This window comes from Embiotoca jacksoni, unplaced genomic scaffold, assembly GCF_022577435.1.
Source record: "Embiotoca jacksoni isolate LCO1_2020_lvr unplaced genomic scaffold, fEmbJac1.0.p SCAF_3, whole genome shotgun sequence".
NCBI classification, from domain to species: Eukaryota; Metazoa; Chordata; class Actinopteri; family Embiotocidae; genus Embiotoca; species Embiotoca jacksoni.
In genome coordinates, this window is record NW_027185381.1 from 16,245,832 (window position 1) to 16,265,902 (window position 20,071).

At 42.0% G+C, this 20,071-nt stretch overlaps 1 protein-coding gene across 2 annotated transcripts; it reads right to left on the minus strand.

The window, feature by feature from the left end:
• Positions 1 to 1,394: 1,394 nt before the first annotated feature.
• Positions 1,395 to 19,452, minus strand: fam107b (family with sequence similarity 107 member B). 2 transcript variants are annotated; one of them, XM_069162576.1, is made up of 4 exons: positions 19,302 to 19,452; positions 6,444 to 6,615; positions 3,098 to 3,254; positions 1,395 to 2,894 (listed from the first exon to the last, which is right to left on the minus strand). In XM_069162576.1, the coding sequence occupies exons 2-4, from the start codon at positions 6,569 to 6,571 to the stop codon at positions 2,775 to 2,777; spliced, it is 405 nt and encodes a 134-aa protein (XP_069018677.1). In that variant the 5' UTR covers positions 6,572 to 6,615; positions 19,302 to 19,452; the 3' UTR covers positions 1,395 to 2,774. The 2 variants fall into 2 exon arrangements, with proteins under 2 accessions (XP_069018677.1, XP_069018676.1); XM_069162575.1 differs by lacking the exon at positions 19,302 to 19,452 and adding an exon at positions 7,427 to 7,622.
• Between the last annotated feature and the right edge of the window lie 619 nt (positions 19,453 to 20,071).

The following is a 20,071-nucleotide window of genomic DNA, read 5'->3' on the forward strand; positions in this document are numbered from 1 at the left end:
AGAAAATGAATGACACTTGAATCGTGAAAAATATCATAGATAGATAAGACATAAGCCTCTATATCTGGCTATATTTAGGCCTATATAATGTTTATTAGTTTTAGCGAATTACCAGAAAAGGCATTAATGTTAGTTAATCAAATGCAGATATTTAACTTAAAAAAACAACAACAAAAAAAACAACAACTTTAAAAACGTTCAATAAATAACCACATCAGCGAGCAGCCGTCACTTCTAACATCCTCCATGCTTTGTTTGTTTACAATCTGTGGGCGGCAGACTGCGGGCAGGACAACGAGAAGGCCGCAGCTGTATCCGGACCTTATTGGAGAGGAGACCGACTGCGTGTAAATACGTCGAGAATTTTGCTATGAACCGTGGGGTAATTTCCCTCAGGAAAAGTCTTCACAAAAGTCGGAGGGTGCTTAAAAGGCTCAAAATGTCCGCCAGAGGGCCCTCACAGACTCGATGATCTGACCGAGTGGGACAACCCTAAATCCTCGCGGACTTACCGGGAACGCGCCTCACAGAGTCTTGTGAGTCTGTGAGGGAGGACGTTGGAAGTGGGCCACGGGGCCCACATGCATCGTGAGACATTGGTCACATGCGGGCCCCAACCCACGGGGCGCTACAGAGCAGCTCGCACAATGCCCACACTTTTAGGGCTGCCACGTCGGTGAGGGCCAGAATTTGTAATGCCAGTTTTGAATTGATACTTCTGTATTTTGAAATGGTATCTTCTTTTTGTTTGTCGTTTCATTGTGTCAACCATCTTCTGTGCCCGAGATCATTTTTTGATTTCGGGCCCCTATGTTTTTCTGTTTTATCAATCAAAACTATATATAGTTGATTATTATTATTATTATTATTATTATTATTATCAGTGAAACTAAATAGGCCAAATTTCCTATTCAAATTGAACATCATTTTATTGACGTGCTATGCTGCTGGTACTCTATTTTGATTCTCTTTAATTCTGCTATTTTAAACTTCACCTACCATTAAGCTCAAATCACTGCCAAGAATGCCAATGAAAATGATTAAATGTACCACAGTAAAACAAAATATAAAATAGGAAACGTGAAATAGGTCTATGAGTCATTACTTTCCAGAGCTGTAAATCTGTCACTAAAACCCTGATGTAACCTAACCAAGACCCCATTGCTGTTCCAGCTATGCTGAACACATGACATCTGCTGAGTAAAATCAACATTCGTTCCAGACTAAATAAACTGAGTTTATCGCAGCGATGACTTGATAGGCGTACCGCCTTGCTATTATTTTTGCATCACATTTCATTTAGAAAAAACAAGAGTGGCATCAGTTCAGTACAAAAAAAAAAAAAAAAATCCACAGAGTCAAGTAGCACACTGTGAATAAATAAATCAAAAGTGTTAAAATTTAAATTACATTTATTTAAAAGAAGATTCTGGAGAGTAACACAGGGTTATGTGTTATGTATCTGCTTCTTCCCATGATAATAAACAATCATCTCTTAGTGATCCACAAACCAGAATGTTAGACCCATATTATTGTGTGATAATTAAATAACCACTGATTGTGCACTTTAACATCCAAACGTTATCACAGTTGCTCACACCGGGAGACCCTTTTGGATGATTTGAAAGGTGAAACACTTGAGTTGTTTTGCAGTGATAAAAGTTCTAGGAGGCTTATCAGAGCTGTTTAAGGATTCATGCTGATATTCCTAGAACTACCGATCAATAAAATCCTTTACGGCAGGTGGCCTACATGTGTACACTTTTAATTGGACTCCCAAAGCCTTTGTTCATAAAAGCACACGGAGACTAATCACACTGCTCAAGGCTTCTTCTTATTGACCAACCTAACAAAAACTTAAATTATTTTATTTAGTAACACTTTTATTCATACAAAACAACAGAATATATAAAGAAAAGTCACTCTCATGCCTGGGAGTTCTACTATTGCTCAAAATTGCATTAGCTGAGGAAATGGCATGTTTAGAACAACAACAATAAAGCAAACTTGAGTATTTCACACAACCACACACTCCCTTTGTCCTGTTCTGGCTTCATATACTATGCTGTAAAAGAAACTAAAATACAGAATGACTAAAAGTGTCCTCCCCTATACCTGGGCTAAAAGCTACAAACATAAATAACAGAAGCACATTTGTTTGGCTTTTACATTACACAGCTTCAAGAGTCCATCCAGTGTCCACTTTTCCTTTTTTGATTCTGAAAGTAAGAATAATAATAATAAAAAAAAATAATAATAAAAAAAAAAAACCCAACAACAATGACAACACCGATAACAGTAAGTAGAAATGACAGCTTTCTGTGGAGAAAGGAGTGAAAACAGAGGGGATGAAAACTCCTGTGTGTGTGTGTGTGTGTGTGTTTGGTTGCTTCTCCATCAGAGCTCATTGGAAGCTTGCTCGTCTGTGCTGAAAAGCACGCAACATGTAACATGTCTGCGTGAGGTCCCTCCTGCGGGGGTGCCGTGTGCTGCTGGGTGGGTGTGAGTGCTGGCACTTGCACGTTGTAGGCAGATGGAGGGGGGCGGGGGGGGGAGAGGGGAGGGGATCTTTAGTCTGTAAAGTCTCTCTCCTCACTGCAGGAAGGAACAGCTAGGTTGGGAAAGCCAGGAAGTTCATCTTGGACCACGGTCAGGTCGCCACCGTGTACCACAGAAACAACACACTCTCTCGGCTGAACACACAATCCCGACGCCCTCTGTGCTCACAAACATGTGCGCGCAAGTCAGCTAGACCCAGGCACCCCTGCTGGTCTTTAGGTGGTTCGTTCCTCCTCGTCGGTCTCCTGCTTGGTCCTGCGCAGGTTGCTTTTCATCTTCACAAACTCGGGGGTGTTCTCCTGCTCCTCCTCAATTTTATGTTGCTCCAGTTCCTGCTGCAGTCGTAAAAACATCATAAAATTCACAGTTAACATGTTAAATCAGAAGCGATAGTCTTTTTTAAAAGCAACATATATAAACTGGATAGTCCAAATAAAAGGTATTAGTGATTCAGATATAGTAAAAAAATAAAATAAAAAATAAATTACCATCTACAGTATTACTATCTGCATTAGTAATTGTTTAAGCGAAACCCTACCTGCTCTAGTTTCTGTTGTCTTTTCATGAGCTCGATCTCCAGGTCGCTCCTCTTTTTGTGGGCTTCCTGCTCCTCCTTCTGAGCCTTGAGGACTTGCTCCCTCTTTCTCTTCTCTAGAACCTTCTGGAGTTCAGGTTTGTTCTGAGGAGCCAGACCCCTGTGCAGAATCAATCAGTGAAACAGCATGTTACTACAAGACGGTTTAATGAACAACCTCCAGACACACGTTATGACACAGCAGAGCCCCATTCACAGGGAAATTGGTTTACATACTCATGCGTAACAGATGATGACAATGACCTCATTTTGGTTTGACATGCAGATCTGTATTAGATGTTCTGGATTAAACATGTCAATCATGTGTGAGGAAAGTTTTGATTTTGAGCCAATCAGATTGCTCCAGATTTACTAATCTGCATACATGATGGTTACCAGCACCGGAACTGACTTTGGAAAAGTGGGTTAAAACCATGGGCCTCTTCTTCTTTCCCTCTTTGCTTTCCACGTTTTAAAAACAATTCCAGAACATCAAAGCATTTCTTAAACTATGTGCAAATACATTCCTCACATGAAGGCTGTCTTAAGTCACGAAGAAACCAGTGGTACTGTTACACAACTGCCCAAGTTTGTGCAGCAAAATTCAAAGGGAGGATAGAGACATCTCAGTAAAGTGTGACTGTCTGTTTTCAAAGAGCAGCAAAAATACCAACTGTTATGTCATGCTCCAAACTCCTCCAAATTACGAGACACAAAGGTGGGGGCTGAAGATGAGACAGGGGTAAAGGAGTGCTTAAGACAGAGGGGAACAGGGAATGGTTGGAGTCAGCTGTAAAAGCCAAAAACAAATAAACAGCAAAGCCCACAAAGGATTAAGGGCACAATAAAGTGCCACACATGAAAAAAAAAATAAAAAATTCAAGAGCAGCAAAAAGATTGAGACTGTGCTCGACAAAAATCCAAATCCCCACGCCCTTCATTAATTTAATTTAAAAACCCTATGATCCGGATTACTTGACTCGGCTTGTGGTCTCTGATTTTTCTTTTGCCGTGACAGATCTTAGTCTGCCCAAGAAACACGGCGTGCCTACCTGAGTGCAGTTCAGCAGCAACAAAGCTGTAATTAAATGCATTATTAAATCCTGAAGATTACATAACCCAGCTCACAATGCTCCAAGATGCAGTGGGAGTTAATTTACAACAAGGCGCCACTTTACTGAAAGTCACTGCTGCAGTTAAATGCACTGTTTCCACGTCAGTGAGGGTCTTATGAAAGCACCTGGTGAGCCGCAGATGCGACTGGGTCAGCCTGGTTTTGAGCAAAAGGGAGGAGGTCGAGGTCACTGGGAGCAATAAGGCAGGCTATAAAGATGCTGACTTTGCTGTTCTCTTATGCTGGGCAGCGTTTACATAATGACTGACCTTCCAATCCTCCACGACCCCCCCCGCCACCTTCCCACAAGTGCACAACCTCCAGCAGACTGGGAGGAATGTGTACATCCCACACATCAGTACCTCCATCTGATCCAATGCTTCACCAGTCTTGGTGGCAGAATTTCTGAAATTCTTCTCCATGTGTGCCCGTAGTGTGTGTGTGTGTGTGTGTGTGTGTGTGTGTGTGTGTGTGTGTGTGTGTGTGTGTGTGTGTGTGTGTGTGTGTGTGTGTGTGTGTGTGTGCGCGCCGCGCGCGTGCGTGTGTAGGAAGGGTCATTGCAGCGAAGGTAGCACAGGCAGAAAAAGGCCCTCAGCCAGACACTGTTTTGTAATCTTGCTTACATAATGTGTTTTTTTTTTCCTTCCTCCATCCATCCCTGCATGCATCCATCCATTCATCCATCCACCCACCAGCCCCACCCCTCCCTGTTATCATCACTGTGACTAATCTACTATGCAGGCAAGCTCTCTGTACCTCAGTTAGTGACAAAAAGCCCTATCAAAACAAGTTTACCCCCCCCCAGATACTTCCTCTGTCTAGATGACTAGAAACCATTTTCTGCAGCATTTACAACCTAAAAATTTTTTTTTTTTTTTTTTTTTTTTTTCTTTCTTCCATTATTAAATTTCTTCCTGGCCAGTTTCCCCATCATTCTTTAACACTCTGCTTTTATCATTACAAAAGGCATCTCACTCTTTGACCCGTTCTAAGACAGAGCATCGCTGCTGTGCCGTAACAGCTGTCAACATCATGTGTGTTGTGTGTTTACATGCCTATTAATAGTTCAGGCACAAAGCTGCTGGCATTCCATGTTAAAAAAAACATACAATCAATTCATGCTAATAGGGTGATCACAGACCCCAGTGTGCATTCACACATGCACACGCACCTGCGCGCGCACGCACGCACACACACGCACACGCACACACACACACACACACGATGCTCACACAGACTGAAGGCTGAATGAAATCCTCTGTCATATGATCCAGTATTAATATCAGGAGCCAGGCCAGCTTCATCCTGTGCAGTATATGTGACTTTTACATAACCGATTTTTGACAAACTAATGCACTCTGGGTTTTATATAATATCGGCCATTAAAGTTTTATATGCTGAGCTTTACATATTACTGCTGCCGGAGGTTAAAAGGACCACTGAAGTCAACCACGGTGACACAGTGCAGAAGCAGAAGTGCAGTCTGCACGGATACAGGACCAGTTAGAAGAAAGTAGCAGGATCACAGCATTAACTCATCCTCTATTAGAGGAGATGGAACTAAATTAGCCTGGATCTTTTTTTTTTTTAATAATTTTTTTTGTATATATAGTTTGTGTGTGTGCGTGTGTATTTATTCACTACTCTTCTTTTTTTTTTTTCTTATTATTTATCTTACTTTATGTATACATATTTGTACATTTTATCTTAATGTGTGCACTTGTTTGTGTTTCTTTGCTGCTGTAACAACTCAATTTGTGACACTGTGGGATTAATAAAGTCCATGTCTAAGTCAAGTCAAAGTCGAAGTCTGGACTCTGTACTGATTTCTTCTGTCTAACCTGGTTAAATAGGGGTAAACAAGGAGATGATGATGACCTAGAGACTGTTTTTGTTTTGGTTGAGTTTTACCACTCAATAAATTAATAAACCTTTAACTGTCTGGTCATGTACTGCACGTGAAGAAATGTCAGTTAGTGCTTTATTATATTCCCAATTACATACTCGGAGTGCAGCCATTTTTGTTTAACACTGATCTGGTTTAATTATGCGCCATAAACTATGATAAAACAATTGTCCGATAAGAATAATCTCCTCTTTAAAAATAACTGCGTGTTTAGCAGGAAACAAGATAAGGGGGGCATGAAGAAGAACCATTAGAGACAGACTGAAGATGTATTTGTTCTGTCTCCTGACCTCTTCTGGTTCATGAGCAGCTCTCTGTGCATGTCCTGGTGGTTACGGGAGGTCTTGACCGGGTTGATCAGCTTCTTGGGTTTGATGAGCTCATCACAGTCTCCCTCCAGGTAGTCTGGTTCCGCCATGACACTCCTCCCTGGTGACAGCGACAGACCAGGATCACACGGATCTGAATTGACAGAAAAAACAACAACACGAAAGAGACTTTTATTTAACCACTTCTGGGAGAGAAATTTGAATGTAGAAAACAAAGACATGTATTTGCCCCTGCTGTGACTGAAATCCCAGTGCGTTACAAAGACCAATGGTTTATTTCTCGGAGATTGCACTCCTTTCGAACCCTGAATTGAACGTGCCCGATCCTCTAACATGAGCAGAGTTTTGGAGTCGTCTCTGTTGTGATGAAGGGAATTACGTAATTGCCCCACCCCGATTAAAGAGGAACATTTCATCCTGCCGTCAGATGATATAAAAACCATATGCAGAGACACATCGGGACAGCACAGAGCCACACGAAACGGCACGTAAATATCCCCAAGGCTGCTGATGCGCAGTTAACCCAGGGTTCACTAGTTGTCTGCGACTTCCAGATATCAGTCACGTATCCTTTGGCCGTTTTATGCAGTTTGAGACGTCTGCATTTCACACGTGCGAGTGTGGAAAACCCACATTTTTTATTACCAACTCAAAAACTGTTTACAGGCGTTAAATTAAAAAAAAAAAGTGAGAAATAGCTGTGATTTACTGAACGTTTAACCAATAACCCATTATCAAATCCCAGCGCACATACAGAAGCACAATGAATAACTTTTATGGCAGCTACTGTTCACCAGAATTGAATCCGAATCCACGCGCTCTACTTCAAAGAATGACTGATCGGGAACTCCCTCTGAAACATTATGTAAGCTGAAAAACAGTTTAGTTCTTCACTTTTATTTACTGCTACAAAATGCACGAATTTGCATCTCGGATTAACTCACCCAGCAGATGGGGAAACACGGGGTATCTGAACATCGTCGCCATCTCTGCTCTTTTGAGTCGGAAGGTATTTTTCCAGCAAAATCTATTGAAGCGCGCTGTCCTGTTTATCAGTGTGTTGCAGAGCCTCGCGTAAGAGAGCTGCTTTGTCCTGCACAGTTGTCTGCTATACTGAGCTGGTTGGGATTCAAAGTCTGTTTTATAGCAACGCATATGTACACACACTCCCCCTCGCTCTCTCTCTCTTTGTTCCCTCCCTCACCTACTCTGTCCCACTCATTTTCACTGTGCATCTCTACCAGTTTAACACTATTTTTTTTTCCCCTCCTGTGAATAAACAAATTCTTTGCTTCATGGAACTTTATAGTATACCTATCTTGCCAGTGTAAGAATTTTGACTTTGTGGAACATAGTTTTGAAATAAAGAGTAAAATAGTCAAATCATCATCCATTAAATAACCTGTTTACTGCAATATTAGCTAACAAAGTCATGCACAGTCTCCCACAGTCTGACTCAGATTTATAAAAAAAAAAAAAAAAAAAAAATCACATTGCTCATAGTTGTGATTTTAACGGGTTGCTTGGTTACAAGTCTCTCCTTTCAGTGGTTGATAAGGACAGACTGAAAACAACGAGGGAGGTTTTGGACCTTCAGCGGGCCAATCACAATCACTGGCACCAAAGATGCATCACACTGCACGTGCGAGACTCAGTGGTGGGGGGGGGGGGGAGCGTGTCCTCAGAATCAAAACACACTCGAAGGACTGGTGTAATGAGTGGAAGACACCACTAGAGGTCGATACTTTAGCATCCCACAAACCATGTCAGTTACATAACAAAGAAGCCGAAGATAAACACTGTGTGCAGAACAAAGAGAGAGAAATGTCACATAATAAATACCTTTGATGAAAAATGTTGATAAAGGAAAGTATTGCTTTTTCAACTGATTATGATGGCTGTATGTAATCCCTTCTAATCTCAGATTAATAAATTTTAAAAATTGTGTTTACTACCAGTAGCCATCACAAATCTTACTATCTATTAACAAATTTGGAAAAAAAAAAAAAAAAAAAAAAAAAAAAAAAAATCACTCGTAAATAACGACATTTCTGGGTCACATTTGGAAAAGAAAATATTCATTAATGGGTTACTGAGGGTAAGACATTTGACTAGTGTACAAGTTGTTTTTTTTTATGTATGATTATATCACTGCCTATAATGTTGTTCAGAACATAGCAGTCCCAGCACATTTAATGACACAGTCAGGATATGGCGACACTGTTTGTAAATGTGAGGTGGCAGCGATGGGCAGAGCAGCTTGCGGCTGTAATCAGGAGCTGCGTGTGAGACTGCACGTGCTGCGGACATCAAAGGTAGTTTCTGTTAATGCTGGGGAGCAGGGGTGGAGGAACTTACAGACTGGCAGTGTTGTCAAAGTGTCCATTGGTTTAACACATCTGTGCCTACTTCCTGTGTGCCCCAGGGGAGAGGGGAAGTAACATGGGGAGTTCAAAAGGGACCTGCAACCTCAAATTGGAGCACTGCTTAAAAAGCCAGCCTCATCACTGGTAGTTTTACATGTTTCATTTTACACCCCTTCTGGTTTCCCTTAAAAGCCATATAGATAGCATGTTTAACTATCAGTTAAAACCAACACCTAAAGAGCAATATCAGCTTACACGTTCTAGCGACGGTCAGATAAAGACGAGCATTTTGTGCCTCAAATATTAAATGTCTTTGCATCTGTGGGTTTCAAAACTGTGCAATACTGTGACAAACAGCCATTTCAACACATACAGTGGAACCCGTGTTCATATTTGCACATTCAATTTCATCACTTCTTTTTACCAAACCATGTATGATGTAAGAAGCACTGCTCTAAGCAGATGTGGACAACAGTACACATTTTTTAGGACAACACTTATAGCACTTACAGGAAATCTATTAAAACACTTTGTTTTAGTGGTTTTGGAGACACAACCTCACTACAGAGACAACAGGCAAGCACAGAACAAACACACCAATAATGAGCCTCCCAAAAGACCATTCTCAACGATGTCCATGAAAAAGGGCGCAGCATTTAGATGATTCAAAATGTCCAATAAAGTTGGTGAAAACAATTGAAACGAAAAGAGAAAAACTGGGTCAGAAGAGAGTCTCAGAAAACAGAAAAGGGAATTAGCGGAAGAAATCCTACCCTCTGTTCACTCTCCTCCGGTCATCCTCATGACCTGTGTTTGAGTGTGATCGCACATACTGTGAAAGTTTTGAACAGGAAATATCAAATCAATTCTGAGGAAAAATGGCAACAGTGAGTCCTGTAGAAATTTCAAAACTACACACATACGTTTATAATGACGTTCATCATCCTAACACGCGTGCTTTCTTTTCACAGTATGAAATTAAAATGACAACATGTGTGGCAGGTTTTTTTTTTGTTTTTTTGAGTTGAGTAAGTAATTCAAATGAACGTGTTTGCACAAGTAACTGTGTGTGAAAGTGTACCCCACGGTGGCAGGTTGCATTAGAGCTGATAGAATCTCAAAAGGGTAGAGTGGCTGCACTGTGCCAAGTGACTGCATCATCGTGCCCAGCTCTGCTATATGAGCCAACAGGCACACAGACTTGCCTTCATAATACAGACTAATTTTTTAATTTTCACTGAGTTGCCATGGGAGATCTGCCAACACCCACACTTCATTTAGTGACACAGCACTCAGAAGCAGGACGTAAATGATACCAACTCTGACTGGAGAGCACTGACAAGACTTTCAACCACCAAAACAATATCCTCAAAAGCCATATCCATCCATCAATCATCTATATCAGTTTACTCCTTAACAGGGTCACCAGAGCCAACCCCAGCTGACACTGGGCGAAAGCGGGGGATGCCCTAGACAGGTCGCCGGTCCATCAGAGGGCCAACACAGAATTTAGAATCTCCAATTAACTTTGCACTCATGGTTTTGTACTGCGGGAGGAAGCCGGAGCACCCGGAGAAAACCGAAAAAACAGAGAGAACACGCAAGCTCCACAGAGAAAGGCCCCATTTGACCAGCAAGTTCAAACCCAGACTCTTAAGACTAGTGCCAACGACTGCACCACCAGGCCGCTAAACGTTAACTTGATCATAATCAATAGTTTTATACCAACAATGGATCAAATAACTATGTAGGCCATGATGTGAAAAGTGTTGCTTGCAGTGATAAGCCCAAAGACATCACAGACTCTGTAGTTTACTTAGGTTCTACATACTTTATAGCCTCTTTCATTCCACTGCTTTTGGAATCCAGTCTGCACTTTTACCCCTCATGCTTGTACACAATACCATGCATGTCCATCTATAAAAAAAAAAAAAAAAAAAAAAAAAAAAAATCCATGCATGAAAACCACTCTTTCTGATCTAACCCTAGAAGAGGAGCGCAGATGGTTAGTTTGATGAGGGATGGGGAGGAGAACCCTAATTGGCCAGACAAACAATACTCTGGATACGGCAGGAAAGACAAACAATTACAATAATTGGATTGTTGCTGACATGAAGAGGAAGAAAGAAATTGGCATATATATCTATGTTAAGATCATGTGCAAGATGGAGAAACAGGGTTAAATAAAAAATAACAGGACATAGAGCACCGAATACTGAATAATGACATGGTTCAGCTCCTCATGAGTCACGAGTGGCCTTCTTCCTGCCGCAGCCTTCGAGAAAGAGAAAATGAAGGCAAGGAGAGCAGCTGGTGTCCTGATGCACCATCTGACCCCTCAGTTCTCATCTAAAGGTACAGGCACAAACAGGACAGACCGTCCAAAGATCTGCACAGGGTGGGGTGGGACCGAACACTGTCATTGGTTATGAACACATGGCTGACCACGCCCACGCCATCATCTGTGAGCAGGGATTTGTTTTTCACAATACCCTGCAAAGAAGGTGCACACAAAAAAGGATTGATCAGCATTTTACTATCCAGTTTTGATCTAAGCTGGGACACATGTACCATGAAAATAGGATTTTTAATTCAGTCCAGTACAGTCCCATTAAAGAAAGCAACCCTATTAAAGTCCTGATTGTTTAAGAATGCAGGCATTTGCATGTTTTTTTTTATATTAGAAATTGTTTTGGGAAAAGATTAAAAAAAAAGAAGCTAAGCAAAGTTTAAATTTTTTTTTTTATCCTAAATATGTGTAAAAGTAGAAAACAAAACAAGATCAGCCGACTTTGAATCAGACACATTATATATGTTCATGGCCAGAAAAAGAAAATCCCTGAAACTAAATTTTACCGCATTAATCTCTGCTCCTACATTCTCTCCCTTGTCCCATATAGTCCCTCTCATTCTCATGTCTTTGGCCAGATCCCGTCTCTTCCACTCACAGATGGGAGGTCCACCCCTCAGGGGAAATTGCGTCATCAATACCCCTAGAGCAACCCCCACACTTCATTCTCACACTCACGTGCGCACACGCACGCACGCACACACACACACACACACACACACGCACACGCACACGCACACGCTTTCCCCCCTGGCTGTGTGTTACAAGCTGGACAGATCCGGGTGTGCATCTCCTAGCTTTTCTGTTAATGAAGCGACCATTGAGCCACAGCCAGAGAAGGCCCTAATTAAAACACAGAGATAGATGGACTTTTAACTGGCAGTTGGGGGGGGGGGGGGGGGGTGAGAGGGAGAGGGGGCTAGAGACAAGTGACTAAAAAAAGTGAAAGGGAATCAGAGAGTTAAGGGCCCAGCAGTGATGGTGACATCATTTCCAGAAAAGGCTCCACGTGCGTACATGCTCATTTACAAGCATACCCCCATGACAGCACATAAATCATGGTGGGAAGAAGCATGTTCACTCACTTAGACGTACAAACACATTCAAGTCACCCGAGACTCAAAAATAGCCCACATACCCACTGTATTTGTTTTTCACCTTGTAATGAAAGCAAATACTGTGGTTAGGCCAAATAATCGGAAGGCAAAATACTGAGTACAAATGACACGCGGTTTCCTCAGGAAATAATGATGGTGCAATGTAATTCAAAAAGAAAAGCAGCCAATAAGATAAGACAAAACACGTGCACCCTAAACGACACACAAACATATTTCTGCCTGTACACAATGCAAATGCAAAGTCCCACTCTCAAAATTGCTACTAGTTTAGACTTATCGTAAATTTATAGTTAGTCCCCCTTGACGGGAGTGAGTCATCTTATTCAACTATATTTTGACCACACATACATCCAGTATTCGTAGCAGTTGGCTGAAGAGGACTGAAGTATGAGATGATCTGAAGGACAAAGAAAGAAAGAAAGAAAGAAAGAAAGAAAGAAAGAGGGAAAATGGTTCCTCAGACGTACGCTAAGGGAGATTTGGGGGGGGTTGAGATCTGTTTTGCATTTCCTGCCTCGGAGTCAGGGTCTAGAGCAAAAACAGAAGAGGAGCTGGGGAATTCTGGGTACCTCATCATGTACTGATCTCCGAAAGCATCCGCCTTGCTCCCACAATACAATAATGTCACTAGGGAGATGCCGGGGTATGGGAATTTAGGGTTCACAAAGCACAGATGCACAAACATGCAGAAACACCCACACAAGAAGACGATGAAGTGCATCGCGTTACCAAGGCAGTGTGTCTGTGGATGTTTAAAACTGTAAAGTCATTTCGAAAGTAGCAGGCGGCTCTGTAGACTGTTGTGATTTCTCATCACTCTGGCAACCCAGTGCTAACTGCAAAAACATTGGTTTTGTTTGTCCTCACATCCAGTTTGAATAATATCATTAACTTTTTTTTCTTTACTGGACTTGGACTGATAAATATAGCATAAATATCCCTGTAATCTTTGCTGTAATTTAAGGAACTGTGTCACCATTTCCAAGTTTTTCCACTAGAAAGCCATGAAAAGCAACACACACACACACACCTATAAAATGAGCCCTTTAGGGGATATATTGTTCACATTTCTTTAAAAACAATTGTTTGCTTCACATGTTACGTTCATATGTCTCAAACATTATTTTCTATCACATCTTCTCAGGATAACCATATGCATTTGAGGAATATTACGCTCTTCAGGAATCAGGGCTCTAAATAACAACTGAAGACGAGGAAGTGATAAATTAAAGTTTTAAGTATCACTCCACACCAAAGCCTTTGTTGAACAACAGACATTGGGATTTTGAACAACAGGCCAAAATAGAGGAACCTTCGCGCCTCTACTTCACCTCTGTGTTTGGCGCGAGGAAGTTCTTGTTCTCCATTTTAAAAAGTGAAATACTGAGACGATTCTTCCCTTTGGAACTGATCACACGTGCAGTGGTAATGTAATTTTGGAGTGGGATTGAAATCACAGTGTCGAAAATGTTTATCTCTTGTGGCTCCATCTGCATTACCTTCAATATCCCTTTTTGTGTCTTTTAGTTCTTGAATAATCACAGTTTGGTCTTGTTTGATGACAAAAAGCTTCTATATGCATCTTATAAAAGTGAAATATATGCAAGTATAAAGTCGGTTATTGCGTCCTAATGTAATCGGACAAAGCAGCTGGTTTTAAAATGACATGACTAACTGATGCGGTTTTATTGTTAGGATGATGTTATTAAGAAAAGCACAGTTTAATCATGTTTGGCGCTGATCTCGGCCTTTGAAATGGAACATGCCTGGTTTGACAGTTTGTGTCCAGCAATGACTGAAGTTGTCTCGTGGTAGCCCATGCACAGCCCTGCTGCCACTCGGCATGAGCCCCGGGGTGAGGCAGATTACAGAATGAATGGGCCGGACTGAAAAGGCACAGACACCACTTTGAGTCACGCTGCGGGAATGTGATGAAACTGCACAGTGATTATTGCTTTGGCCACACAACAGCATACGCATGTACGGACACACGCACACGCACAGACAGAGACCTAGACATACGGTATATCCAAATACTGACATCTTTGAGTGAGAAGCATTTGGATGCGCTGTATGTTCCTCGTAGTCTGAGATCCTCAGACAAAAAAAACCCCCAACTTGTATCTGTTCTGGAGACACGTTTTAAAACTAACGATGACAAAGCTTTTTCCGTCAGAGTCCCCAAGTTATGGAACGAGCTGCCTGAGGAATTAAAGTCTGCAGAGTCAGTGACATCTGTTAAGTCTCTTGTTAAAACCTACTTTTATAGGAGAGCCTTTGCTGTTTTGAGTTGATTTTAGCGATCATTTCTTATTTCTTTTATACCCTGTTTTAATTTGTTTTTAATTCACTTTAATGGTTGTTTTAAATGGTCATTGTGTTGTTAAGACTTGTTAGAATTCACTTGTTGTTTTGTTTTAATGGCTAATTCTGTGAAGCACTTTGTAACTGATGTTCAGAAAAGTGCTATACAAATAAAGTTGATTATTATTATTATTATGATGATGATGATGATGATGATGTGCACTTTTCTTTCAACGGTGAAAATCAAAGCGCTGACTCAAACCAAATTCAGAACACATGTCCTGAATAACTGGTAAGGGGGTACAGTTTTGGGTCACACCTGTCAGTCAAATACAAAAGGCTGGCCTATACCCTTTCACAACTGGTCCCAACACATGGTCCTGTATGTATATGTGAAGACCTGATGAGAACAGGTGGACTGAGACAGATGAAGAGCAGAACAAATGCACAGGATCCAGACAGTTATGCTACACAGACACACCCAGAGAGGGCAGATTATTCACTGGACACATGTACATTTCATGTGGCTCCTCCTTACTGGGATGTAAACATGTGTCCATACGCTGCACATTCCTCACACACATCGCCGTTTAAAATGCAATTCCAACATCTGTCTCTTTGGTGGCGTAAAAGCCATGGAGTAAAAGAAAAAGCCCGTGGCCGTTTTGTCTGTCTAAGCGGTGTGAAGTGCCGTGTAGTCATAAAGGAAGAGTCTTTGTTATGGCTCTGCTGTCTGTTCCAGTTCCAGATTCAAAGCTTTGTGCTTCACTGCTGTTTTTCCTCTCATGGAGCAGAGTCACGCCCCTCCTCACCGTCTACTGGCTGAGCCCAGCTGGGATCGCAAATCTCATTGGCTGGAGGGCACACCAGGGAGCATTTGGGAGGATCTCCTTTGTTTACATGCCAGGAGAGAAAACCCCAATAACAACTGTTACCTTGAGCAACCAGACAATCTTTCAGTTAGCCAGACAGACGCACAGGGGTGCAAGCCGCCTGTGCCCGCACACACATACACAGATAGTGAGGTAAGCAGGTGTCCAAAAACAGCCCAAATGGAAAGGCTTTGTTCTCTGGGATACTATGGGTTACGCTTGGCATGACACAAAATATATGGTAGAGACGTGCACATTTTTTAGTTCGGACAGAAGGGAGTCAAGTGGTTTCATTGTCTGATGAAACTTTCCAAAGCCGGTTTGGATATACATCCTGAAAGCCAAGTTTGGTTGAGGTTGTAACAGAAAGAAGTGAGTCTGCTCTTCTCCGGGTGCATGTTCCTGTTTGTGTTTGTAATAAGACAGGATCATATATCTTGATAGTGGCTTACAAGGAACTTAATCCAATACATGCAGCTCAGACTCCCAATCTTGCTACACTTCAGCCTAACAAGCCGCAAGGAGGAAGGCATTTAGAGTCTGCGTGTGCCATCCATTCTCCAAGGCTACGCAAAGTGGTCAGCACAGTAATGGAGCTTTATTGTGATTGAAGCTCCAGCATAACAGCAGGAAAATCAATGGGATTCTGTGAGTAGCCGAGTCCCTGTGTAGGTGTGTGCAAACTGGTCTCTGCTTTAGTCTTTTGTACGCATATTTTATCTCTCTTTCATGAGTAAATCAACATCAAGTCCAGAGCTTGCTCAAACAAGCCTTTCTTTGCGTGTCGGAATTTTATATAAATCCACACACACACACACACACACACACACACACACACACACACACACACACACACACACACACACACTCAGGATACGTATTGCCTGAAGCATGACAATCTAAATCGATGGCAACAAATACAGAGCACAGTGTAAACAGATCCTTTGTCCTGACGCAGGATTCAGTGATTGCATCACTCGTGTTTGTATTGCATCACAATATTTCACTCTGCCTCTATGATGGGGGGGGGAGGGGGGGCAATCATACACCAAGTGTCTGCAAAACACTGTCAAACGAGATCAAAGTAGCCGTCTAAAACATTTTATAGGGAACAGATTTAATGAAAGTCTGTTTTTTTCCTTGTGATGGTAATGGATATAAAGCAGAAAATTGTGATATTGTAAATAATGACACTAAAGACGGATGTGTATCTTTAACAAACTGAACTACTTATGAAGTTTAGGGGAAAGTAACTAGAATGAGTAAACCTACTACAGTCATATTTTACTACAGGAAACTTTTTGGAAAAGCTGAATTTAATTTTGTTTTGTCAATTCAGTGAGTAGATGATGCTCTAAAGTACTCAACATGTATCACAGCTGCTGTGTACATTCTTGATTAGATATTTCCTGATTTAAGTCAAAACTTTGTGCCGACTTGGCGTGTACTGCTTTGTGTGCCGAGACAACACCAAGCACTGCTGTATTTGAGAAGTTTTGTTTTTGCCAAATTAATTGTTAAAAACAAAATGGTCCCTATTGAATAAAATAGTACTTTTCTGACATCAGTATCAAAAGACATTTTTGCATTTTGCATGGTAAAGTTTTAAACAACAACCAGCACTGAGGTTAAAACTTTTAGTCGTGGAAAAATGAGGGGGGGAAAAAAAAACAAAAAAAACTGCACTCATAAAAGTGTCCAACAGGCAGGAACTGGACAGAACGGAGATGTGTTTGGTGAAACCCACGAGGAGTCCACTCTCAGCAGAGACACCCTCTGAAACCCCTCTTTGTTTACACGGCTCATTACCAAGAAAAAGACTTAAAAACATTTTGCTACAAGGTAGCCTTTCACCGCCAGCGGACAAAATGTCAAAAGCTCGCAGAGCCTGGTCGTCAAACGCACACAGAAAACACTGTCTCGTGCAGTGCGGGTCTTAAGGATCAGTGTACTCTGCTGAGTAATGCAGATTTGGTGCCCACAGCCAGACCAGCAGGGCTGTGGGAGATAATAATATCCGTCAACACGCATACGGCAGCCTGTTATAACGCTCTCCAACTCGCAGCTATTTCTGACCTAAATACCTTGATTTTCTTGAGCACAGTTTGACTCCTCAACATCGACCCTAATTCAGTAATGGTACATCGGAGAAACGTACCAGAACCACTAATGAACATTTGCCGTTGTAGAAGGGAAACTCGGACATTTCATTCACATATTTAAATTCCTTTGAGCTCAATAATAATGGAGCAGACAGCCTTTCAGTTATAACACCCACCTCACACATATACACACATATACACACATATACACACACACTGACAGCATCAGCCCCTAACGGGAAACCGAAGACAGCGAGAGAGACCTAGTAAGAGCAAGAGGGGAGAGAGAAGAGGGAAGGAGGGGGTTCAAAGATCAGAAAACAGATGTAAATCGTTTAGCAACCTCCCCTCCAAATGACTAACACATGTGCGAGGACTTTCCCCTCCCTACACACACCAGCACCAAAACTCTTTTGAAAGCTGTGCATCTAGACAGTTTAACATGCTCATTTATACCACCTGCTTTTGTCACGTTTCCTATCACTGGAGCACATCTGATGACCGAGAGTCAAACTACTTCACTTTTCACTTTAAAGCCTGCCGCTGCCAGTCTTCCTCCACCCAGAAAACACACACACACACACACACACACACACACACACACACACACACACACTTAAATGACCCTCTGGCTCCTTTTGGGTTTAGCCCTGTTTGTTTAATGTCTTGTTAAAGTTTGATAGAAAGCAATAAGCTGCTGTGAAAAAGTTTGAGATTTGCAGACCTGTTGCCAGTTTGAAAAAAAAAAAAGAAAAGAAAAAAAGAAAGACAAAAGACACACACAAACACACACCACTTCACATGACAGCTGATCTCTCTGCCTGATGACAGCACAGGCCAGTTTGTCAGCTCGGACCGAAGCCATGTGCTTTGACACACAAGGCAGCAGTCATTGTCATGCTATTACACACACAGTCTGACTCACACCAAATGAATTCGGATAGGATCATCCACAACATGTGGTCTCTCTCTCTCTCTCTCGAGCTGTTTGTCTCACAAATAGGTCTCATTTTAAGAGTAAAGAGTCCATTATTACTTGTAGGCAAGAAAAACAGGGGGGGGGGGGGGGGGGGGGAACAACAGACAACTCTTTAGTCACAAATTGTAAACTCCTCTGAGACAAACATGTGATTTTGAAATGTGACATAAAAACAAGAGGGAGTCCATATTTTAGTAGACTGTGCAGAAATGCTGCCAAATGTAACGTTATATGTAAGCCTTACGTTGAAGTCCTCATAACATCCTCTCTGAATACCACAGATAAACCAAGAACAATACACGTTTTCTTCCACAATTCTTTCCCCGAAGTATCAACTGCCAGGAATATGATTAGCCTGCCGCTCTAAAAGAAACTGTAACTGTTTTCGGTACATGCTGAACAACAACCTCAACGTGTTCCTTCTCCACTGTCCCGTCGGCTACAGTGGTGCGCTGCAACAAAAGGAGACAATGAAACAAGAGTTTGTATTTTGCAATCTCATCCTCTCACTCCTCGGTCTGTTCTTCTACTCGTTACTTTGCTGTTTTTAAAACCCAAACGTGCCGCTTCGTGCCGACGGGGATCCGGCAGAGACACTTAACGCGCTGCTTTTTGTTTGTGAAACAACCTCGCGGAAAAATGCACGAGCTCCAGACGCACAAATACACACACACACACACACACACACACACACACACACACACATACATACGCACACGCGCACCTACCTCAAAGTCGAACCCGAGGCGACTTATCCAAGTCAAGTTGTTCAGTATCTAAAATGGCAAAGTGGTTCAGGCCACATCAGTGCGTCTCCGAATCACTTCTTGGGGTTGAGGTGTGTCTCCTTTTAGAAACTGTTCAATGGCTCTGGGTCGCGCGCACACACGCACACACACTCAGTCAGGACCCATAGAAAATGTAAATTTAAACTGGGTGGGAGGGGTGGCGTGACGTCACTAGACGACTCCGCCCCCTCCTCTTTCTTCATCTGCTCGCTGGAGGAGATGAGTGGGGGACTCCTCGAGCTCAGGGCGGGGCGTAAAAGCAGCGCGCGCGCACCCTCAACCACGCGCACACAAAGGAACGGTACATTTGAGACTTTTCTGAGGTTTCTTACTGAAGAAGTATGTGATAAGTGACCTTATTAGAGGTATCTTGTGTATTTTTTTTTTTTCTGTAACAGACACTATATTGTGACTGTTATACAAATGTACCCTTAACAATCAAGGTTTCCCCCTTTCCTAAAAAAAAAGTTGAATAAATAACTCAAAAGAGTGGCTCGCACCCCGTAATGTGAAAAGAGTTATGAGTGGTGACAAACCAACAAAGAATTACCACATGACCTGCCCCTCTACTCAAAAAGGGTTTTAACACCTTTGACCTCATTGTTTTGACTTTATAGTATGGGGTCACCCTAAGTGCCCTAATTAGTCATTTTCAGCAGGCAGCTGTTCTCAGAGACAAATCTCTGATAAACCTACTGTACACTGAACAG